General features: G+C 33.6%; 4 protein-coding genes and 1 long non-coding RNA gene across 6 annotated transcripts; 2 read left to right on the top strand and 3 right to left on the bottom strand.

Moving 5' to 3' along the window:
- Window positions 1-48: 48 nt before the first annotated feature.
- Window positions 49-3,658, bottom strand: LOC149499837 (uncharacterized). The gene is made up of 3 exons (XR_016325402.1): window positions 2,224-3,658; window positions 1,647-1,767; window positions 49-1,555 (listed from the first exon to the last, which is right to left on the bottom strand). It is a non-coding gene; the product is annotated as an uncharacterized LOC149499837 (long non-coding RNA).
- Window positions 3,659-8,230: 4,572 nt separating this feature from the next.
- LOC114245773 (uncharacterized) lies at window positions 8,231-12,483 on the bottom strand. 2 transcript variants are annotated; one of them, XM_089738584.1, is made up of 2 exons: window positions 12,193-12,483; window positions 8,231-11,472 (listed from the first exon to the last, which is right to left on the bottom strand). In XM_089738584.1, exon 2 carries the CDS (start codon window positions 10,055-10,057, stop codon window positions 8,966-8,968), a length of 1,092 nt encoding a protein of 363 aa, XP_089594710.1. In that variant the 5' UTR covers window positions 10,058-11,472; window positions 12,193-12,483; the 3' UTR covers window positions 8,231-8,965. The 2 variants fall into 2 exon arrangements, with proteins under 2 accessions (XP_089594710.1, XP_089594712.1); XM_089738586.1 differs by having other exon boundaries at window positions 10,517-11,472; window positions 12,193-12,436.
- On the top strand, window positions 12,447-17,938 carry Pcd (pterin-4a-carbinolamine dehydratase). The gene is made up of 4 exons (XM_028178049.2): window positions 12,447-12,586; window positions 13,975-14,181; window positions 14,309-14,518; window positions 17,733-17,938. Exons 2-4 carry the CDS (start codon window positions 14,005-14,007, stop codon window positions 17,814-17,816), a joined length of 471 nt encoding a protein of 156 aa, XP_028033850.2. The 5' UTR covers window positions 12,447-12,586; window positions 13,975-14,004; the 3' UTR covers window positions 17,817-17,938.
- LOC114245775 (DNA repair protein XRCC3) lies at window positions 12,593-13,674 on the top strand. Its single transcript, XM_028178048.2, has one exon. The coding sequence runs from the start codon at window positions 12,686-12,688 to the stop codon at window positions 13,628-13,630; it is 945 nt and encodes a 314-aa protein (XP_028033849.2). The 5' UTR covers window positions 12,593-12,685; the 3' UTR covers window positions 13,631-13,674.
- LOC114245774 (uncharacterized) lies at window positions 17,875-24,561 on the bottom strand. The gene is made up of 10 exons (XM_028178047.2): window positions 24,547-24,561; window positions 24,336-24,446; window positions 23,946-24,016; window positions 23,554-23,841; window positions 22,513-22,675; window positions 22,083-22,238; window positions 21,742-21,878; window positions 20,314-20,413; window positions 19,655-19,780; window positions 17,875-18,366 (listed from the first exon to the last, which is right to left on the bottom strand). Exons 1-10 carry the CDS (start codon window positions 24,559-24,561, stop codon window positions 18,217-18,219), a joined length of 1,317 nt encoding a protein of 438 aa, XP_028033848.1. The 3' UTR covers window positions 17,875-18,216.
- Window positions 24,562-24,750: the final 189 nt, after the last annotated feature.

The raw sequence follows: 24,750 nt of genomic DNA, 5'->3' as shown, positions 1-24,750 counted from the left end.
ACCTTTTCATACAGAGAGAAAACAGTTTTTTTAAATAAAAAGCTGTAATTCTCTGTAAGCTATTTAATTTCCCTATATTACAAACAATTTACTGTTAAAAGATAGTATGAACGTACAATTGTATAAAATTTCGAATAACAATAACTCCTCTAGATTAATCCTACTAGAGTACTTAATAACATTAAATCGAAAGTTATCTAAAAGTTAATTAAGTCTAGATAATCAAATCATTCAATGTCACTTAAGTCATTTGTGCGAAATATAAACATGTCAGCTTTCCATTACAAACATAGTAGACAATTTGAATTAAATTTAATAAATTTGTTTCTTAACTATAGCAGTTCTTGCTTAAAGTTGATCGTGACAGATCATGACCTTGTATGAAAATATTACATCTATAAACACTACCTATGCTTCGTCATACAATAATTGTCATTTATACTAGCATTGTAGAGATAATACACACACTAAAGTGAATACTAAATTATTCTTAGCATTCTTATAAACATTTAGAAATTTAAGAAACGATTAACCCACAATCATGTTCACAACATGTGACATTTTGTTCTGCACAAACGTTTTATTACATGATTTGAAAAACAAAAAATGTTTAAAAAATGTAATGATGATTTAAAGTACTCTTAAATATTGATAGTTTGTACTTAATGACGCTTATAGTAATCTTAGACATGATTACATTAGTTATACTTTTATTCCCTATCTAAATTATTTCTATTCTGACGTTTCTGATGCTTTAGCTTTGGTAATACTAGATGAAACAAACAGCAGATTGAAAGAAAATCATCTTAAAGTTAATTACATTCATTACAAACCATTAGTTTACATTTTGTTACAAAAGAAACTGGTGTTCGTTACATGCAAATGAATTATAAACATACACATGCAAACATAAAATGTAAATTTATCTTTTAATCCAAATTAAATGTACACTAATATTACATCTAAATAATAGAAAGGGTTTCGAAAATTTTTATTGCACTCAACAGCAGACGAGCACGCAACCCGGCCCATGATAAGTGGTCACCAGTGCTTATAAACTTCAGCAGTGCCATAGGGGTTGCTGTTTATCACTTAAGTTTTAATAAATTATTAATATACTCAGTCACAAGCATATTGATTTCACATAATGAAAATGTAAGAAACATAATCATGTTTGGGCATTTTCATTTATATCTGCTCATACAGAAAAGACAACTTAGCAAACATATTCCACAGTTAATCTAAATAATTGCAAATAATGCTTTTAAAGACCGTTGACTTTTGATCATTAATTAAAATCATCTTCTCGTAGAATTTACAAAAGGTTATTTACAAAAATTTATATCAGTATTTTCATATATTACTAACTTACTAATTACAACTATTCAAACGTAATACTATAACTATAAGAACTAAACAACCTATTTTAAAACAAAATTGGCATCAATTTAGTTCTTATGAACTATTTCAATTATTAATTTATCAATTATAAACATATTTAAAAAAAATTAAGATCCCTTGAGAGTTCACATTCCTTGCTGAATCAGTTTCTCTTCTGAAACGGAGAAACAAAGTATCTTAAGTATGTAACAAATATTGAAAAAATACGACCATGAAAAATTTAGTGTTAATGTAATCTTACTTACAAATTAATATATTACATAACACGTTCTGGTTCAAATATAGTGCATCAATCTTTTCATGTTTCAGACATTTTAGTGCTCCTTATAATTTTTCCATAAAATTTTGTCATTATCAAACCTTTGTCTACAAAAATAAAAACATTATTTTATATTGGGTAGAAGGATGAACGTGGTCACAGGCCACTTGGTGTAACTTAGTTATCAAACACCAGGAAACAAAACGTGAATGCCATCATCTAACTTTGGATGTGAGATCAATTGTGCTGTATTTTATTTAAACAGGAAAGCATGACTGATTGATCATTCCAAAAAACTAGTTCGGGCCCACTTGACAATAAGCATATAATACGCTGAGTTGCAAAACATAAATACTTCCACCCACTCGAGACAATTTTATTATCTGAGGTGTGTGTGTGATAGTACGAGACTTAATACCGACTGTTTTGATCAAAACTTAACATATATGATAGCTAGGCAGCAGAAATAGGAAGGACCATTAGTTGGTGCTAATTCATTTAATTATATTATGAATAATAATTCTGTTAGCAAATAATATACCGGGAAAATAGTGTAAACTCACCATTATCAAGGCATCCGAAATAGCATTTCATTTTCGATCTTCGAGGCATGCTGATTTTTAATAATAAACATTCTGTAAGAAATGAAAATAGTTACACAGGCTTACGAAACGCTAACGAAGAAAAAAGTATTGGAGCCAAGTTATGTCTAAAGAGAATTCAAAACAGAGTTTCTCAATGTCTAATCGTCTAATATTCTCATAAAGCTAAAAGTTGCTCTAAATTAATACTACAACGTAAAATAACTCACACCCAGACCAAAAAAAAACGATTTAAAAAATTAAATCGTTACGACATTTTGAAAACTTTTTTTTTTTTTTTGAGATTGTTTTACGGCCCTGGAATTTTGAAAACTTCAAAGCAGTGTTTCCACTTACGTTTTTTTTAACACATTTTACCCTAGTTTCTTTTGAATTTACCCTAAAATTTCCTAGACAACTTTCATAAATCCTTTATATAGAAAGCGTAAATAAATACAGAAAATAAACCACAGCATATTATTTAATGTAGGTATATATAATATAAACGCCCCCAGAAGATCATAGATCTATAGGATTAGAATTTTCAAGGAAGTCGACGCATTGCTTTTATATTCTTTTGCTGCACAACCTAACACTGTTCGGTTCTAAAATTGAGCAATTGTTTGCTGGCAAAGTTGGGAACTTTCTATGAAGCAAGCCGTTCAGGGTTTTATTAGAAAGCCTGTTTCTTTTGTCAGTTTTTAAATTTGAGAACACTGAATAATCTTTCCACCTCAGTCTTTGAAGAAGGAACTGCTAGCAAAAGTGAAATGACAATTACAAGGTTTTCGTAAATGAAATTACCATGATAATCTTTCATGGTACATGAAGTACCTGTATATTACAATACAAGTAAGTTCTGGTGACATCAACGAAAATAGGTAAATAAAAATTTGGCGGATTATACTTATTGGGATTCTGGGGAATCCCTAAGAAAAAGCAGTGGCTTAATCTATGATTTACTTTACTAGAGGGTTACTGTTGAATCAAACCTTTATAGTTTTTATACACAACTCTGTTTTATTCTTTTACTTGTCAACTCGACTTAATGTCATTCTCTCTCCATAAAATAAAATGTTCATTGTTTTACTTTAATTATCGTTTATTTTAAAATTCACAACAGTTACTAGTATAGGCTTTGCTTTTTACCCCGAAATATCCTAAATCCTGGTATTTTTTAAATTGTCTTTATCATCCAAAATATCAACTATTTTTCCCTAAAAAAGGGAGAATTCCCTAAAAGTGGAAGCACTGCTTCAAAGTACGCTACATTTTTTATTGAGTCAGAACTCATATCTGCCATCTAGTGAGTTTATTAGATCATTAATGCCTAAAAGTTACAAAAATGACGTCGCCACAGGAGTAAGATGACGCTAGTTGTATGTTATTTTCCTTTGTATGGGAGTTGCACCCCCCTGTACGGTACCATAGACCTATTAGGTTTCCTACTTCAGTGTACGGAGGTGAATGAAGTTAGCCCCTCAAAAAATTTTTTTTTTCCTATTTTATACTTATTTTCTATTAATTCGTTTGTTCATCATTTGTTTATGATTGTTCACTGTTAATAATTGTTTGTTCTGCATTTATTTATTTAAAAAAAATATTTAAAAATATACCTACAAGTTAGCCCCTCTAATGCAATTTTTAATATTTTTTCATCCTTAATGACTCGTAAATATTCATTTTCGATTGTTCTTATATAAAACACGTTTGTTCTCTTTCGAAATTACTCGTTTTTTGTTTAATTTACTATTTTTATTAGTTGAATAAATGTATGCAAAATATGTGTACTGCGCATGCGTCAACTATAATGCCTAAACTTTCTACGCGGTGTTAATCGTGAAAAAAAAAAACAAATATAAATCCTGAAGGAGCAATTAATTGGTATACAGTTTAATTAAAAAAATTAAAAAATAAATAAATGAAATAATGTGCATTGGCGTTAAGTTAGACTAAATACATTTTTTCCATCCTCTTACCTATCGTATTAAAATGTTATTGTACTAATGTTAGGAATATAATTTCGACTGTGTAAAAAAGTTATTATATAGTATACCTATATTATCTCTTGAAAGATAAATAATGAACATATTTACTTATTTGTTTATATTACTTATGTGAACTCCCTATCTTTTTTATACCTTCATAACGATGAGTAAGAGGATGGAAAAAATGTATTTGGTCTAACTTAACGCTAATGCACATTATTTAATTTATTTATTTTTTAATTTTTTTAATTAAACTGTATACCAATTAATTGCTCCTTCAGGATTTATATTTGCTTTTTTTTTCACGATTAAAACCGCGTAGAAAGTTTAGGCATTATAGTTGACGCATGCGCAGTACACATATTTTGCATACATTTATTCAACTAATAAAAATAGTAAATTAAACAAAAAACGAGTAATTTCGAAAGAGAACAAACGTGTTTTATATAAGAACAATCGAAAATGAATATTTACGAGTCATTAAGGATGAAAAAATATTAAAAATTGCATTAGAGGGGCTAACTTGTAGGTATATTTTTAAATATTTTTTTTAAATAAATAACTGCAGAACAAACAATTATTAACAGTGAACAATCATGAACAAATGATGAACAAACGAATTAATAGAAAATAAGTATAAAATAGGAAAAAAAAATTTTTTTGAGGGGCTAACTTCATTCACCTAGTGTACGGTACCAAAGTACAGTGTCATCAAATGTCACTATGTGTATAATCTATGAAGTGTCACCATTCACCAACTTATCTGTTTTTTTTTTTTTTTTTTTAATTTATTTACGGCCAATGGTTACAAGACCTTATAGCCTATCTTAAATTAATTTTCACGCATGAAGTACGTAAAAATTTACAAGTAGTTATTAAACAAAACAGCATCAAATTGAAGTATTAACATTACTCGTTTGTTTTTAAACATTTCCTATTGTGTTAACGATATATCTATAAATTGGTTTAAAGTACAACGGGTTTGATAAAATTTCTTCTAAGTCCATCCTTACGCCTGTTTGTAAAGGCGAGTCACCCTTAGAAACATCGTCCAGCTCAGACACTAAAATTAATCTATTTAAACTATATTTATGACATTTCATAACAATATGTTTCAGATCAGCGACCTCATTGACACAAAATTGACAGTTTTTGTCCGTTGCTAAACGTAGTTTAAACAAATGAGCAGGAATTCTACAATGACCGAATCTCAATCTATTAATGGTGGTAATGAATTGTCTGGAATTAGCTTCTTTAAATTTGTTATACCAAGGTACATGTGGCGGGGTATTCTGTATCTTTGTATACCATTTCCCTTTTTCTTGGCTTATAGACCTCCAGTGTTCATACCACAGCGTTTTAACATTTTCCGATATTTTCTGCTGGAAGTCAGTAAACGGTACTTTTGTTACATTAGTGTGGTCTTCATCACATGCACCTCGCACTGCACAGTCTACAGCTTCATTGCCAAAAATACCACAATGAGCAGGTACCCATTTAAATTGGACATTCTTTCCTCTTTCATTTAAATTTGCCAATATTTCTTTTATTCTATAAATAATATAGTTCATATTAAATCTAAAAGGATTACTTTCTAGTGCTAACAATGAACTTTTGCTATCAGTTAAAATTAAAAAGTCAGAACTATTTACATTATTAATATACAAAAGTGCTGTATAGATAGCGTAGCATTCAGCAGTAAAAATACTGCAGTGACTATCTAGCTTGAAGCATCTAGATTTCTTCAGTTGTGGATCATAATATGCTGAAGCTACTCTATCTGAACATTTTGATCCATCTGTATATAATTTATAAATATTTATGTTAGGTAAATTGTTAATATATTCAAAAAATTCAACTTTAGACCCGATTTTTTGGGAATCTGTTTCTACAGTCATATTTACAGTGGTATAATTGTTGATTTCATATATAGGCAAAAGGTTAGATGAGTATATATTTTTGAATGTATTTTTGATGCTAAGAGAAATTTGAAGCATCTCTGGTAAATGATCAGACACAAAACTGCTCATATTGATATTAGAACTGCCCATAAAATCAATAGGCAGATCCTTAGGCATTATCCTGTCAATAACAAAAACATTATCAGTGGCCAATAGCTTCAGACAAAATCTCTGTGCGATCTGAAGACGCCTAAATTTTAACGGCATAATGCATGCTTCAGATTCCATGGCATTAATTGGAGTTGAGCACATTGCTCCTGTAATAATTCTTAGTGCCTTGTTTTGAATTACATCAAGTTTTCGTAGATATCTAAGATTTGCATTCATGTAAGCTAATGAACTATAATCAAAATGACTCCTGACAATGCTTTTATATAACAGAGACAAAACCTTAGGGTCAGAACCCCAATGAACCCCAGCCAGAGATCGCAGAATGTTTAGTCCTTTGCAGGCATTTCCAATTATGTTATTAATGTGTGTTTGAAATGTCAGTTTTGTATCTAACCAAACACCCAAGAATTTTTTATGTAACAACCAAGACAATGGACTATTGTTGTATAATATAGGTGATATCTCATTTAGGTTGACAACCTTTTTACTGAATAACATTGCCCCACTTTTATTTACACTTATATCTAAATTTAAGCTATTGTAAAAACATTGAATTTGAGACAATCCATTATTCAAATTTCTAATGGCATTGTTAACTTCTTTATTTACACTATATACAACAATATCATCAGCAAACAATAGGCATTTGACAGAGGGGTCTACTAAGTATCTGTTTATCTGTGAAGTGTAAATGCCATATAATAAAGGAGAGATTATAGCACCTTGCATTGTGCCTTTATAAACATATCTAGGTCCATGTAGGATATTGTTATATTTGACATACATTAACCGTTCATATAAAAAATTAAATATCCATTTACAGACTTTACCAGGGACACCAATATCACTAAGAATCTGTATAAGTAAAGAGGGATTGACATTATCAAATGCACCACTTATATCAAGGAAAGCGCAAGCTGTGTATGAATGGCTGTGAAAAGAATTTTTAATATCTGTAACCAGAGACATATAGTTTTCTGCTGCACTTTTACCTCTACGGAAACCAAATTGCTGTTCAGGTAAAATTTTAAATTTTTCACTATAAAATTCTAATCTCAATTTGAGCATGCATTCAAATAGTTTACCTACACAGGATGATAGTGATATTGGTCTGTAAGAATTGTAATCACTTTCAGGTTTATCAGGTTTTAGTACTGGAATAACACACTGTGTTTTCCATGAATCTGGAATCATTTGAGAGGACCATAATAAATTATATATCTTTAATAGAGTCATTTGGGCATTAGGGTGTAAGTTACTAATTAATTTATAAGGGATGTCATCGAGACCAGGAGTACTATCTTTTCTAGATTTTAAAGCTATTTTAAACTCATTAATACTAAAAGGGTTTGACAAAAAACAGCCTTCAATATTTCCAGGTGAATTAAAAACTTCATTTAACTTAGTCATGTCTATATACTTCTCCGGTGGAGATATTGGAGCTAATTTATCTAAATAAGAGGTGATCCATTCATCATTCTTAGGTCTATTTTTTAATCCTATCCTTTTAAATTTTCGCATGTAGTTCCAAATAATAGTAACAGGAGTGTATCTATTAAAATTCTCACATAATAATTTCCAACCACTCTTCTTTTTTTCATTTAGTAGCTTTTTCTTAATTGCATCAACTCTTTTGTATTGGATGTAATTGTCTATTGAGGGGTGGACTCTGTAGTTTTTTAGAGCTAATCTGGAATTATTAACAGCTGTGAGACAGTCATTGTCCCACCAGGGAGCTGGACTTTTTAGTTTATAAGGAACCTTGTTTATAATTTTAGGTATATTTTCTGATTTTATTGTATTCAATATGTTACAAAATTCATTATAAGTTTCTAGGGGATTGTCTGATTGAAATTTTAAATTAAGAAATGACTTTTCACTTGCAGAATGGTATGTTGACCAGTTGGTCTTTCTATATATGAAGCGCTCTGATGGCTCACCTATTACATACTTTTCTATGGATGTTTGGATATGTGTGATTGTAGGGAAATGATAACTCCCCATAGGATCGCTATGCACTGTCCATTCACATAAAGGTGCAACATTTGGACTAACACACATTATGTCAATTGCAGATGGGTTGTGATGAACTGTACCTACGGTGGTTGGAGATCCGGAATTTAGAATGCAAAGACTACATTCATCTAACAGATTGAATACATCGTTACCTCTGGAATTTGATGAAGCACAACCAAATGCAACATGATGTGCATTCAAGTCGCCAGCCAGGAATACTGGTTTTGGCAGTTTATTGATAATAGTTTTTAAAGTTTTGTATTGAAACCGTCCACCTCTAGGAGGACTATATGCACACAACAAGGATAAATTAGCATTCTTGGTTTTTAGAACAACTGCAGCTGTTTGTAAATATTCATGGTAAGGTGTACAAATCACCTGATATTTAAATGTGTCTTTTAATAAAATTGCTACACCGCCATGACCGTTGGGTCCATTTTGAAGAACAATATTGTATTCAGGTATATTGAAGGGACTGTTTTCTCTCAGCCATGTTTCATTTAACATACAGATATCAATATCATACTCAGAAAGAAAGTTAATCAATAAAGGTTTTTTGTTACGCACACTTTGAATGTTAAATTGAGCAATTGTTAGAAAAGATTTTAAGTTAGTCTGTAAATTGTTAAAACTAAAATTTGCCATTGTCTAGACTAGGTTTTTTAAAAATATTTCCTTTATTTTATTAATTGTTATATTATCATCATTAGATGAGTTTGCTAAAGTAACTAGTGATCTAACAATAGCGTTTAATATAATGTCGTTGTTGGCAATCTGTTCTTTATTCATTATAATATTATCTTTCTTGTTAAATGAATTGCTATTGTTATTTACAATAGGTTTTTCTTTAGTTTTTAAAGGTGGAAAGTTTTTATCGTTACTTGTTATTGATGCAAATGTACTGTTTTTGGGAATTTCTGACCGTTTTAATTCAATTTTTTTCTTTTTTATAGGGCAGTCCCGGGATACAGCTAGATGTCCCCCACCACAGTTAATACATACTAAAATGTCAGACACACACTCTTTGTAATGGTGATCTCCTGCACAATATGAACACATTTGCTTACTGCGACATACTTTAGCGGAATGATTAAATTTGAAACATTTGAAGCACTGTATTAGAGGTGAAATATATGTCTGTACTTCGCAGCGAAACAAGTTGAGATACACATAACGGGGTAATGTAGTTGTTGAAAAAGTTATAGCCACAGAGCTCATAGGCATTAACTTCTTGTCTGCATTTCTTTTCATAAACCTCTTAATAGATATGATTTCAGCATCGCTACTAATATTTTTATAGATGTCTTCATTGGATAAGTCTGTAGGCACAAATTTAATCACACCCACCTTCTCTACTAAGTGAGCAGGTATAAAGGCGCGGAATTTGTGCTTGCTGAGAAAGTTGTCAAGTTTGATAAAGCTATTAGCATCTGCAGCTTTTTGGAAATTCACACCAATTTTATATGCATTAATTCGTGAAACACATGTAATGCCTTTGACATTTTCATTTAATAAACTTGTTAATTTTATTGGATTTTTATTTCCGAGTTTTTCTTTTTCCTTTGACTCCACATAAACTGTATAGTTTGCAGAGTCGTTTTCCAAGAACAATCTAGTGTAGTTCGTTTTAAAATATATTTTATATTTATCTTCTTCAAAACTATTACTTACATCTTTGGTGTTAGCGTATTTTCTTTTCTTTTTGTCTGAATGCTCTTCCCCGTCACTATGCTGTCCCATTTTATTAAATGGGACGCAGAGCGTCAAAACTTAAAGTTATTAACTTAGATATCAGATGAAAATTATTTAAATTCAATTACGAAATTAAAAAAGCGCGCCTTGTTTGACTTCCCGCCAAAAAGTCCCAACTTATCTGTGAACTGATGGGTCGCCATCGTCGTTTTAGTGTTGCTATTAATTCCAATGTGCATTAAAGACGGGAAAGTAAACATTTTTAGTTATATTACTTAGATTCGTAAAAACACGATAAATTATAACACCACATTCATAGGAAAAAAAACTGCTATGTGACATAGGGATTCTGTCTGTGTATAACGTTATGTGTCAATCTACTGCGATAGCCTTTTGACAAGGAGGTTAAGAGTTTCAATCGTTTAGATTCTTCAAAGATTCTTGTTAAAAGACCCATCTAGATATTAGTGGTTGGCCTAGTTAGGAGATGTAAGTAAAAGAAGAAAAAAAATGTTTGTTACGATTTATTGAAAATCACGTTTGCAATAATTGTGGTCAAACACAGTTTTTGAAGAATGTGCAACATCATCCTGGTTGAGAGGTCATACTCCTTCAATTTCCATGCCGCACTCATCACTATCAGAATCACTCTCAATTGCACTGTCACTTGTCACATTTATTATAAAAGGTTCATCTAAATACGAGTCCGGTTTCAAATACTCTCCTAGCCTACGAAAATGCTGACAATGCTGTTTCCACTCAGGAACTGAAATAACTTCAAATGCTTCTATTACCAAGCGAGAGATCTCATCATTTTTGTGATCAATATTTACGCTGGCCACGTTTCTTTTCATTGTGCTCCATATTAATTCAATTGGATTAAGGTCATAGTGATAGGGGAGTAAATCGTATATGGGCTCAGGTTTGTTTCTTTTAATTATTTCTAACACCTGGGGTTTAGTTAAATTTTCTCCATACTCGATTTTATTTTGCCTAAGCCATAACTGCATATCATTTTTAAAGCGTTTGAATTTGGGACTTTATTCACGCAAACACGGTGATAAGGTGCATTACCCATTACAATAATTGATGGCTCTATTAAATTAGGTACAAGTTTTTCAATCACCCATTTTTTGAAATTGGCACTATTCATGTCATCGTGCCAGTCACCGCTTTTTGTATTTGATTTAAATACTGCGAGTGCATTTTTAAGAAATCCTGCATCTCCTCCCTCATTAACAATAATATATCTTTGACCTTTTGATACAGGCTCTAATACTCCTTCTACACCCTCTCCTTACCAACATTTGCCAGATGTATGTGAAGAGTGAATATAAGTTTCATCTAAATAAATCAGAGGCCAGGGGTTGGGTGATTTATTATTTTTATACACTTCACGCAAGTACCTCGCTCTCCAAGCCGATACTTCATTACGCTCCATCAGAACTTTACAACTGTTACACCTGTAACAAATGTTTTGTGATTAAACTTGTGTGGTAGAGAAATAAATTCATTGTAATCATATATTTGTAAGAGCTGAGTGGCGACTGTGGATAGAGCGTCGTTATCAAAATTTTTTATGATAACAGAGTGAACAGGAGTGAACAGAACGAACAATAACAGAGTAACTATTTTAAAATAGTAACAACTGATTTATAAATATATTATTGATATCCTACTGTTGGTGCTTGAATATGTAAGCAATGGCAGGCAACACTTGACACATGTAAGGTTTCAGATTTCGAATATTGGAATACGTATTTAAATGTTTATAACAAATAATTGTCTTCTCTTTAGTGAAGACAATGAATTCTCATCAAGGCACGGTCAGAGCAACATCTTAGAGTTTTATACAAATAAAATATTGTAATGGTGTAATAATGTACAAAGTATTTTCAATATAATTATATTAACCATGAAGCAGTTTTTAAATATCCCCTCAACCTACAGAACCCAGTCCCCTCAAATTTAACCGTCCAACACCTACTTTTGGATTTCACGGAATTTGAGGAAATTTTACCCTCCATAAAACAGGTCTAAAACAATGGGCCTGTAGGTTGCTACACCCCTCTTGTACAAGAATGTTTTATCTTATTATGTAAAAAAATGTTCAATCCTCATATTTGTCTCCATCCCTATTATCATTTTGGGTAATTTATATAGTATAAACTGACAGCACTAACCTGTTGTAGCCGAAATCCGTTTGCATACTTGATTAAACGGAATGATAGGAGCCTGCAGCGGAGCTTCTTCTTCAAAAAATTATTTCACCTTTAGAATAATACTCCGGGCATCACTTTTTATAGCTTTCGGCATATTTAACGCTTAAAATTCAGAAGTATCGCAATAAAACCACAATAAAACACACGGAGCACTTGAAAGTAGTAGACACTGACAGTCGAATGTCGAATGACATTTCAACATGGCGACCGTAGTTTCTATTTTTGCCACTTCACAGCACAGATAAGTTGGTGGCACTTTAATTAATGTTATTTCTCCATGTGTTGTTTTGTAAATATTACTAAATATACCTACTCATGTGATTTGTGATTTGGTTTGCGTTTAATAACTCAGCTGGTCAGTTTATGATGAATATTTAAAGGCTAATTGTTTCCATGAGTTTTATAATATTGCGTTTTGTTTTAATTCATATAATACCGACACTTTAAAAAAAACATGTATTTAAAAAGAATTTTGCCATTAAACTTGTTTGAAGCTATTGATAGAGCTGGAATATCTAGTACTAAAGAAATAATGATATTATCAATTTTGGATATAAAAAGACTCACGAGAATGCATAGCAAAGACATCCAATTAGTAAAAAATATTGTATCAGATCATATCAGTGCTAAAAGTTTTACATGCCGTGAATTACTTGTGAAAAATTGTAAAATAAGTACGGGCTGTTCTAAAATAGATGATATATTAGGTGGTGGGTTTCGTACGGGAACAATCAATGAAATATTTGGAGAAAGTGGTTCAGGAAAAACTCAACTAGTCCTTTATACCTCAATACATAATTTACCTAAATGTTCTGTATACATTTGCACTGAGGATTTGTTTCCAGCTAAAAGATTTAATCAAATAATGAATTCTATAAAGAGCAGAGATCAAGACTATGGTAAAAATGTTTTTGTTGAACACATTTCAGAAGCAAAAGATTTACAATTTTGTATCAGAATGCAGCTTCCTAAATTGCTGCAACAAAATATTGTGTCTCTCATTGTAATTGATTCTATCGCTGCTCCATTTAGAGTGGAGAGTACTAACTATGTGCAGAGAGCTGGAGAACTCCGAGAACTAGCCATTATGCTGATCACCTTAGCCCAGCAGTATAATATAGCTATTGTCTGCATAAATCAAGTTACAGCATCGTTTGCTGACTCAGATTCTATTCATCCTGCACTTGGTCTTGCTTGGTCTAATATGGTTTCTACGAGATTAAAAATTAGCAAAACCACCCAGTCAGTTATTATTGATGATAGTGGTGTTTGTAGAAGTGATTCTGGTGGTCAAAATAAATTATTCGCTAGAGACATTTCTGTTGTCTTTGCCCCAGATTTGGCAAATTCTTCAACTCTATTTACAATAACATCAAATGGTATTCAAAGTATAGATTAAAATTATTGTAATAACATATAAAAAATAAAGAAACATAAAAACGTTTTATGATTTTTTTCTGCCTTGTCCTATAATTAATATCTATGTAGATATGGTTTTTAAAAAACAGTTGTTTAGGTATGCCTGATTTTCTTCTAATGTCTATTCTAAAATCTATAAATCATATCCTTCAAATTCTATCAATAGTAAATTACACTTAAATTTATTATAATTTGTTTTTATACTAAACTAGCAAGCCATTTTTTTATTGGAGACAAATATGTACATACACACAAATACTATTGTGTTCTATGAACAAATTAATTACAGTTGTAGTCGTTTAAATATAATATCTTAAATTTTAGGACGAAAAGAATTAACATAAATTTCCTTAAATGAATAAGACAACTATGACGTTTGCGAATGGGTATTTGTTAAGTGCACGTTCGATAGCGATACACTTTCACCCCGCGAGGCCGGTCCGACCGGCGCGGACCGTCGCGATCAATCGCAGCCTTGCCGCCGTCCGTTACGCCAGTGTGTCCTCGACATCACCGAGTAAAAGGAAAATGGTAATGAATTAACGTTATCGTCAGTCAGTGATGCAATAATTCTGTACTGTATTAGTTTTAGTAAATATTATACTAAACATTATCGTTGAATTAATGTTTAATCAATCTTTTTTTATGTTTCATGCAGGCTGATAAACTTAATCAAGAGGAGCGAACAACTGAGCTCAAACCTCTACTGGAATCTGGTTGGAAAATTCAAAGCAACAGAGACGCCATAGAAAAGGAATTTCAGTTCAAAAATTTTAATGAAGCTTTTGGATTCATGACCAGGGTCGCGCTGCTAGCTGAGAAAATGGATCATCATCCTGAGTGGTTCAATGTATACAACAAGTTGCAAGTACGTTCGAAATGTTTAACTAAATCGTTATTTCCACGTAGGTACTCTTGGTACTAGGCTTATTTTTATATTTCGAAGTGAGTGTTAATCTCATTAAGCGCATTTAATTATTAACAAGTAGGTAGGTACCTCAAAAAATAAAAACTGATACTTATAACCTAGGAAAGGGGAATAAAAGGCAAATAATACTCAAAACATGGATGAACTTAATCAAAGCATACCTTGTTGCACTTGATATACACTATATTACTGTGAATAAACTATACACCATTTTAAAATAATAACAAAATAAAATAATAATAATATAACGAGCATGTATTCTGCTTCCGGTTCCTAATCATACATACTTGACTAAAAACCCAACGTGAAGTGTTAACGTGAATTATTTAAGCCTAAAAACAAGAAAAATCCGTTTAAGTTTAATAATGACAATCTCTAACAGAAAATCAACATAAATGAAAAATCCCAATTTGTAATTATAGTTTTGTTGAAAAATAAACATACCTAGTATTTACTTATAATATTAATTTTAATATTATCTATTAAGGACGAGAAAAATCTGATTATTTTATAAGTCTGCTAAAGTTTACGAATAACCTTTCTATATTGAGATTTATCAGATTTTATGTTGCACATACCTAACTGCTATTGTAAACTTCAGATAGAAAATATTTTTGGCTGACTCAGTGATGGTGTAGTTAGCACCTCGGACTGTTGCGCCGAGAGTCGTGGATTGGATTCCCCCACCGGGCAAACATTCGTGTGATGAACAAGTTTGTTTGCCCTTTGTCTGGGTCATTATTATTGATTTATGTATATATAAAGGGTCTTTCAACAAGGACGGGTCGATGTTGAAATTAAATAAAACAAGCTGTATGTGAGATATTAAAGAATTTATTTATTTATTTGAATGGCCCAATTATGCCATTATTTATGAAATATGACATCGGTTAAATGTCCACTGCGGCTTAGATCGGTGGCACGGATCCGAGAGATTTATTATTTTTAGATTAGACCTTAGAACTTATATCTCAAGGTGGGTGGCGCATTTACGTTGTAGATGTCTATGGGCTCCAATAACCACTTAACACCAGGTGGGCTGTGAGCTCGTCCACTCATCTAAGCAATAAAAAAAAAAAGGTCAAATTTTTTATTACTCTACTGCATAGATCCGGCTGAATTTGAGCGATGGCTTGCGTTATGTTGACTTTTAAGGGCATCGGTTGATTGCGGATTATTGGCATAGACCTGCGACTTGAGAAAACCTCACAAGAAAAGGTCTAGCGGGGTCAAATCGCATGATCTTGGTGGCCAATTCACGTCACCTCTGCGAGAGATAATCCTACCCTCGAACCGTTCATGCAGAATATCTATTGTGTCGCTCGCTGTGTGGCACGCAGCGCCGTCTTGTTGGAACCACATGCTATCGACGTCCATATTGTTCAATTCAGGCCAAAAGAAATTGTTAATCATTGATCTGCAGCGCTCGCCGTTGACAGTAAAGCTCTCGCCATCATCGTTTTCGAAGAAATACGGACCGATGACGCCGCTGGCCAAAATTCGCACCAAACAGTAACTTTTTGTGGATGAATTACCACCTGGTGAACCTCATGTGGGTTGTGGTCCTCCCATATACGGCAATTTTGCTTATTAACAAAACCATTCATCCAAAAGTGCGCTTCGTCGCTAAAGATGATTTTTCGGCCAAAATCGGGATCCTCTTCCAAACGTTCTGTAGCCCAGTCAGCGAACAAACGGCGTTGTCTATGGTCATTCACTTTAAGCTCCTGGGTCAGTTGGGTCTTGTACGGGTGTAGGCTTAAGTCCTGATGCAAAATTCGCCAACTTGAAGTCTTGCCGACTTGAAAAGCCGAGTTCTTGTGCACGGCGAGAAATCGACTGCCTTGAAGTCTCCTGCACTCTCACGGACAGCAGCGATGTTCTCGGCCGATTTGGCGTTCCTTTGACGTAAGGGTGTTGGTTGGTTGTTTAGCGAACCAGTCGTCTCGAATTTGGTCACCAAACGTTGGAGAGTTGACTTTGAAGGGCCACCGCGTCTGCCGTAAATTGGACGTAATGCGCGCAACGTTTGCACTAATGAACACTCATTTTGATAATAAAATTTTATCATCTGGACGTGCTGCTCAATCTTGTAACTTGCCATGGTGATTTGGCATCAGTAACTGAAGAAATAACAGCGCATCTGACAGATGCCACCAAAACAACATGGCCGCCACAAACTGTCAACATCGACCCGCCCTATTTGAAAGACCCTTTATATTTAAACGTGTATACGTATGCATGTCGGTCTTCGGTAACACAGAGAATCCCAGGAAATTCGTGACCGTGCGCGATTAGTTTCCAGTTATTGTTATTATTAATTCTGAATTGATTTGGGGGAAAATGGTCGTTCCATTCTGTGCGGGCCTATAATTTAACTTACCTAGTACTTGGGTTAGGAATTAGAGATCCGTGTAGGAAAATAAAATAGTGTACAGCTACTACGGGTAAAAAATAAGGAAACTTCTCAATTCCTTAGTGGTGTCAGGACCTCTTGTGAGTCCGCGCGGGTGGGTACCAACATCCTGCCTGTTTCTGCCGTGAAGCAGTAATGCGTTTCGGTTTGAATGGTGGGGCAGCCGTTGTAACTATACTTGAGACCTTGAGACCTTGAGACCTTAGAACTTATATCTCAAGGTGGGTGGCGCATTTACGTTGTGGGTGTTTATGGGCTCCAGTTACCACTCTGAGGAATTGTTCGAGATGATACCGGCATCTCGTTTTTACCATCGCACCGCCCGCCACCGGAGTAGAGTTCATCCATGATCATCCACAGTGCGTTTCCAGAGATCTTTTTTGCCACGTACCATCCGGCTATGGAATGACCTCCCCTCCACGGTGTTTTCCGAGCGCTATGACATGTCCTTCTTCAAACGAGGCTTTTGGAGAGTATTAAGCGGTAGGCAGCGGCTTGGCTCTGCCCCTGGTATTGCTGAAGTCCATGGGCGACGGTAACCACTCATCATCAGGTGGGCCGTATGCTCGTCTGCCTACAAGGGCAATAAAAAAAAAAACCTTAACACCAGGTGGGCTGTGAGCTGGTCCACCAATCAAAGCAAGAAAAAAAAGCAACGTGCCCTACAAGTGATGTAAATACTATGTAATGTACATTTGTTGTGTTATTAAAATGCCTGTAATGCATGTCTTGTTTTAGGTGACACTTTCTTCACATGACGTAAATGGATTGAGCAAAAGGGATATCAAAATGGCCAGTTTTATGGATAAAAATTATAATTAAACATTTTTTTTTTGTATACAATGGTGTGATAATATTTATTAAAGAGATAAACATGTGATTTGGATAAAAGCGTTGTTGTAATATTTAAAAAATTAATAAAAATGTTTTCTTTATGCCGATTACATTGAATTATACTTCATTAAAATAGTCCCATGGAGATACGTGATATACATAAATGATGCCCAAGTTTAATGTATTTGTTAAGGCTAATCGTTACTTATTGTATAATTTACACAAATGAAACTAAAATATCAAAATTGCTGTTAACCTCTGTTGTTATCAGATGAATATTGAATTTATTACATCCGAAATGAAAACAATGCGATAATAAAAATATGAGTAATTGTTAAAAGAAAAAGATAGTTATTGAAAATAATAAAATTTGTTTAGAATCTCAGCTTTACGTAGCGACTCGACCGTAGCACGGGCACATTCTTTTGTCGTTAAAAGGTTCAGTCTCGAACTCGGAGGTGTAAGGATACGCCCTCTCTATTATCCTTTTCAGTTCTAAGGCATGTTCTAGATTTCTAGTTTCACAAACTAATTTGATCTGTAAATGTGAATGAAATAAAACATATATTCCAATAAACCTTCAGCGACCTCAAGCTTAAATCGTCTCTTGTGTTTATTAGTCGTCCTGGAAATATGGGTGGAAATCGTACGGTCATTTGAGTCGTCTATTATCAAAGGTGGCAATCTGTGCATTTGGACAAAAAAATGTTATTGATATGTCAATACAGATTGATTTGAATATAATTGTCTTCTTCAAAGAATACGGTTCTAAACCTGCATTAAATAAAGTTTAATACTTAACCTGTTATTTATTTAAGATGTCGTTCAGAAGAGTTTTGTGACTGCCAATGGAATACAAAGTCAATAATTCGTTTTTCTGATTTACCAGTAATTGTCCAAAAGTCACATTGCCGGCTTTGATACTAGTCGACTCATTTGGCCCCATACTAAGACACCCTGTACTGTGGGAACGGGAGATTGGTACCTATACAATACTATACATATTTATTATAATAATATACGTTTAAATATATGTTTATTGCATAACGTAAATGGCGCCACCGAGACACTTAAGACACGAATCAACTTGAGATACGAGGAAACGAACTGCTAATTTGCTAAAAAAAATATTGCTCAGATAAAACTACATTATGGCTGGCTATCTCAACTTTCAAACCGGAATGCAGGACTGCTTTGCAGTAGAAAAGGACAGGGCAGTGCTTAAAATAGGCTTAAAGCATTTGCGCAATTAGGTACAGGTGGTAGGACCTCTTTTGAGTGTGACCTATTTCTGCCGTGAAGCAGTAATGCGTTTCGGTTTGAAGGGTGGGGCAGCCGTTGTAACTATAATTGAGACCTTGGCACTTATATTTCAGGGTGCGTGGCGCATTTGCGTTGTGGATTTCTATGGGCTCCAGTAACCACTTAACACCAGGTGGGCTATGAGCTAGTCCAACCATCTAAGGATTAAAAAAAAAATGATGCGGTGGGTTTCAGTGCTAGGCATCATTGACATAGAAATTTATTCTCAAGCGCTAGATGAATATACGTGCATCTTAAATCCAGGTTTTACCTTTAGTGTAAATGTTTAGAGGGCTGATAGAGAGATAGAGATACATTTTATTTATTGTTTGATTCTAAATACCATAGTTAAAAAAATTGTTTATGTAACTTTAAGAGTTCTACAATCTCGATATATACCTAAAATTTCCACCTAAATTTATATATAACCTTATTGCCAATCGTTTCTGCGTAAAATTATCGGACACGTGGAAGATAAAAGGGTTACTTCATTAATTTGGATACGGAACCGTAAATATAAATACCTCGATGGTATAGTCGCTGCCTTCCACCCAAATTCGATCTTGGAACTGATGAACCACGTTATACCCTCCGTTGGCTATTAGCGATAGCAATTGACTGTAAGCTTTTGGATCATCTTTAACGCCAACCTGTGACAGTAAGACATCTGACAGAAATGACAATGACAAAACTACTTTTTTAAAAGGCAGTTATTAATGGTATCAAAGATTATATAAAATAATAATTTATTTCATAGTTGATGGCTTTCCGTTTAAGCCTTCAATAATGCTTAGTACCTGTCGCAATGGCGACACAAGGTCATAAGCACAAACCAGTATAACCATATTATATTCAGGTGTCCAAGTTGAAAATCAATTCGAACAATTGACGTTTTTTAAAACTGTCAATTAATTCTAGTTTTGTAAGTCTGTTTAAGCTATGGATGCTACGTTAGCGACGAGTTTTTGTTCGTGATCTCTGTCTAGTACTCTAAGTAAAAATAGTTAATTGATCGAAGTTTAGAGCCTATGTTTTAGACAGAGTGTAATCATTTTTGACACCCTTAGTGCTTAGATTCGCTTAATATCCATTTTAACATTTAAAATTTTATACCATTCCATATGTAACTCTACAGAAGACATGACTTTTTATAGGAACTGCTATAGTAAATTTTAAGTCTTACGCTAAATCTGACTAGCCTTCCAATTACAGATAGTCCTCTTTGTAAGGACCGTATCAGAGAAGTGTAATCAATATTGCCCCCGCTGAGAATGGCGACCACACTGTAATATTGAAAAAAAGTGTACGATTATCTTGTATTTCATTTAAAAAGTAGCATTAACACATTGGCCATGATAAATCATTTATTTAGTGATTATTAAAATAATTTCCATATTAGATTTTCTTTGAATTTTGCGAGTCGTCGATAGAATTAAAACTGTTTTAAAGAATATAATCTTAATAATACATAATTCGACGCTTGAAAGGCAAACGTGACTAAGCGACAATAACTGCTTTGTACACAAATGATAGGCAATAACAATATTCGATGCGCAAAAAAAAAAAATTATTTCTAGGTCTATTAAAATCATTCTGCGTTCTGCGGGGCAAGTGCTTCCGCGCGCCTTTTTCAAGGCGTAGTCTCCTGTGAGAAATTGGGGGAGGTGGAGGACCTCGGCCCTTCTCTTCTCCCCTTCTTCCTCTTAGGAGGCGCCGGAGTCCGACATAACCCGGTCCTTTACCCCCCTCGACCGGGTATCCGTAAATGGGGAACTTTAAATTAGTCTACTGTAAAGTTCACGCATTGTCGCTTAGTCACGTTTGCCTTTCAAGCGTCGATATAAAGAATTTAATCTTGCGTTTTTTATAGTCATTATTTTATCTCGGACGTTTCGAATAATTTACAGTTTTTGAGGTCTCGGATGACTCTGTATTACTGTAATACACCCGAGATTAAATCGTGAATGTAGTTTAAAAAATTTCAATATTGGTTCCTTTTTCGATAATTTTGCGAATATAAAATCGGAAAATTATTCGTATAGGTAGGTGTGTAATATTATTCGTGGTTTTGTTTGTTCACGTTCTGTTAGTTCGAATGTATAATAATATGATTACGTTGTAACTTCACTAATATATTTTGTAATTTGTGGCGCTCAAACATCTTAAACGAGTTTGTGTATGTCATCAGCTATACATTGTCAGAATTTATTAATCTATACATATAAATAAAATTGCAGTGTCTGTAACATTGAAATAACCGCTTTTTACTACGTGCATATGAATATATATACGGTACATACACCAAAATAACATTTTTTTTAATTTTTGTCTGTCTGTCTGTCTGTTTGTTCCGGCTAATCTCTGGAACGGCTGGACCGATTTTGACGAGACATTCACTGATAGATAGCTGATGATCTAAAGAGTAACTTAGGCTACTTTTTTTAGGCTAGCTTCGCCCCGCGGCGTCACTCGCGGTACGAAAATAACCGCGGGTAACATCGCGGGACTCTGCTATTAATAATAAAATTTAATGTTTCCGAAGCGAAGCGAGAGCGGGTCGCTAGTATAATATAGAATTTAGCCAACCGATTAGATATAAGTAGGTACTAACTATTTTGTTTTGAGCTCAGGAACGAGATTCCCAAGAATCGCAGCGAGCGGACAAGCTCCTGCTCCTTCTATTACAAATCTCTCTTTCTCAATTAAATGCAGAATTGATCGAGCTATCCAGTCCTGATTTACCAATAACTTAAATGCAAAAAAAAACCGTTATTACAATAGTGTTTTGATAGACAAGCACATAGGATACCATAAGGTAATGACAAAAATAATAACAGTGATCTTACCGTACGAGGTCATAAACCTCAACACAGTTAAATTTTGCAAGAATTTTACTAATTAGGCATATAGTTTTTTTTTAAGTTAACGCAATTCTAACCCTTATTGACCTACCATTTTGTCTACAAGAGTTTTTGCTGTATGGAATGCATTCACACCGACATTTGGCACGGATATTGCATCTGCCATATTATCTTGCATTGGCACTTGTATCGGCTTGTCCATTTCCAAAGATTTAAAGAAAGCCGGTATGTTTTCTGATTGCACTCCCTACGGATTTTATTGTGTTAATCATTTATATCAATAACTCTAATATGATCGTAAAAGATTTGGTTTTACTAGTCATTTCAAAGTTAAAGTGAATTTTATACACACTATTATTTAACGGGCTCTTACGATTACTTTTATATTTCACGATTTCTCGATATTTTGATGCCCTTAAAATGTGACAATTGTGGTAAGGCCCCATTCAACCACAGCATGCCAAAGCCGCAAAAGCTTAAAAGAATGATGTGAATTTGTAAATAACTGAGAATTAACTAACATAAACTAGGCAATTTGGTTTAATATGTTTGATAACGGCGGCAACTGCCGCGATCAGACCACCGCTGCCGACTGGAACAATAACTGCTTCAACAAGCGGAATTTGTTCCAAAATTTCCAGTGCTAATGTACCGTAACCCATTAGGATGTGAGGATGGTCGCGTCTATGAAATAATAAACAAATAATACAATTAATTGTACAGAGAATATAAATCTATCTATACTTCATATTATAAAGCTAAAGAGTTTGTTTGTTTGAACGCGCTAATCTCAGGAACTATTGGTCCGATTTAAATAAATAATTCAGTGTTAGATAGTCCATTCATTGAGGAAGGCTATAACATCACGGTAAGACCAATACAAGTGGAGCACCAATAAAGAATGTTTCAAATAGGGGTTTAAATGGCTCCATAATATTTAAAAATATTTTCACTTTCTACATAAATGAAGTGGGGGGTAAAATTTAGCGTTATGCCAAAGTAACTATTCCACACGGACGGAGTTGTGGGCAAAAGCTCCTTAATACAAATATCCTTAATACAAATAGTGACAGAAACTACGAGTATTAGGTACCTAAGTAGTAGGTACACAGGGCGTATTTGAATCGTTTTCGAAGCCGAAAAGTACATAATCTACTGGTCGGAGACGTAAATCTATTACTAAGTACAAATCATTTTGGTTTTACTAAAATTAGGCATATTCAGCGTGTCTGTCAATAAAGTCGAAGAAATTGGCAATAGCTCGTTCGCCACAAATTGGCTCGCCTTCCACGACCGCAAATTCTGGACGCGTAAAATGTTCACCCCCATTAGGGAAAAAAATTACAGTTATTTCTGAATACTCGAATTCATAAAATAATTGCTATTTTAGCATATGTTAAGCAAATCCATTTTAGTGGACGCAAGACAAGTTAGTAGCACCAGATAGCCTGCTGATATAGGTACTTATAACTTCTCTAACAGTTTTCTTTGCCATTATCATGCTAGAATCTTAATCACGAAATAGTTTAGAGGTTGTCTAAAGAAATGTAAAATTGTTTTACGCGTTAATATACGTAAGTCCTTTATCTTTCGCCAACGATCTCGCAAATCTTTGAGATTCCGTCAAGTTGCTTCCTTCTAGGATAACTTTTGCGCCGAGACTGTAACAGTTTTGCAGTTTACATATGGGAATTGTCACAGGCACCACGACAACCACTGGAATGCCGAGCTTGGCGCCGTAGTGACATATACCAATGGCGTCATTGCCTATTGAAGCTATCACGACGCCGATCTTCTTTTTATCTAATGGTAATAGTTGCAAAACGTTTAGCGAACCCCTCTCTTTAAAACTGAAATAAAATGGTTTTTTTTGATAACTAGATCAAAAATGGTAAATAATTCAAATTAACTTCAAAAACATAGTATATATGTGTAACACTAATTGATTAGGTACCTTCCCGTTATCTGCATTGACTCAATCTTGTAATATAATTTCATAGTAAATTCACGTTGGTGATGAGATGGCTGAAAAAAGTCAAAAAAAGCTAGGAAAAATAAATGTAGGTATGTGTTTGTAGTTTTACGAGTATAATCTTTCTAGAAACTACTTTAATATCATTTCTATGCACATATATACATTTAAATAGTTCCAGTTTGGTCTATGGGACATTCGTAAGATAAGATAAATTAGGTACAATATTTAATATGTTTACCATTAGGCTCCGAAGCATTTAACACTAGTAGGGTCGTGATTTGCTAACTATGCAAAAAATAATAATGGATATTCAACTTTATTCCTTGAGCTTGTGAACTAAATTAGCCTTTAAATAGTCAAGGAACTTACCATACATGGGGTTTTTGTAATAAACGGACTTAAACGTTCCAATGCATCTTTTACTTCATCATATTTGATTGGTCTAGGATTCTCCGGGTCACAGAATTCATCAAAATCTTCCTGATTGTGTATTAGGATGGAAACAATCAGGTATATAATGTTGAAAATAGGATTAACGTATTATTATGTATGTAGGACAAATAAAGGTACATATACTCACGTGCCGGCGAGACATAACGATACTGGTCAAAGGGTGAGGAAATCAATCTGTAGGATTTTGTTAAAACATGAAATTTTTTTTCGTAATAAAAATCTAATGTAACATTACAATGACGTTTACCTTGTAAACAATTTAAACATTGTGGTTTGTCGCTAATGACAATACCTTTTATGTATAGAAAGAAGATTATTACGGGATCTCTGC

Source organism: Bombyx mandarina, chromosome 25, assembly GCF_030267445.1.
Source record: "Bombyx mandarina strain Sakado chromosome 25, ASM3026744v2".
Classification (NCBI taxonomy): Eukaryota; Metazoa; Arthropoda; class Insecta; order Lepidoptera; family Bombycidae; genus Bombyx; species Bombyx mandarina.
The sequence above is the reverse complement of the archived record's forward strand: the minus strand, read 5'-3'. Positions and strand labels throughout refer to the sequence as shown.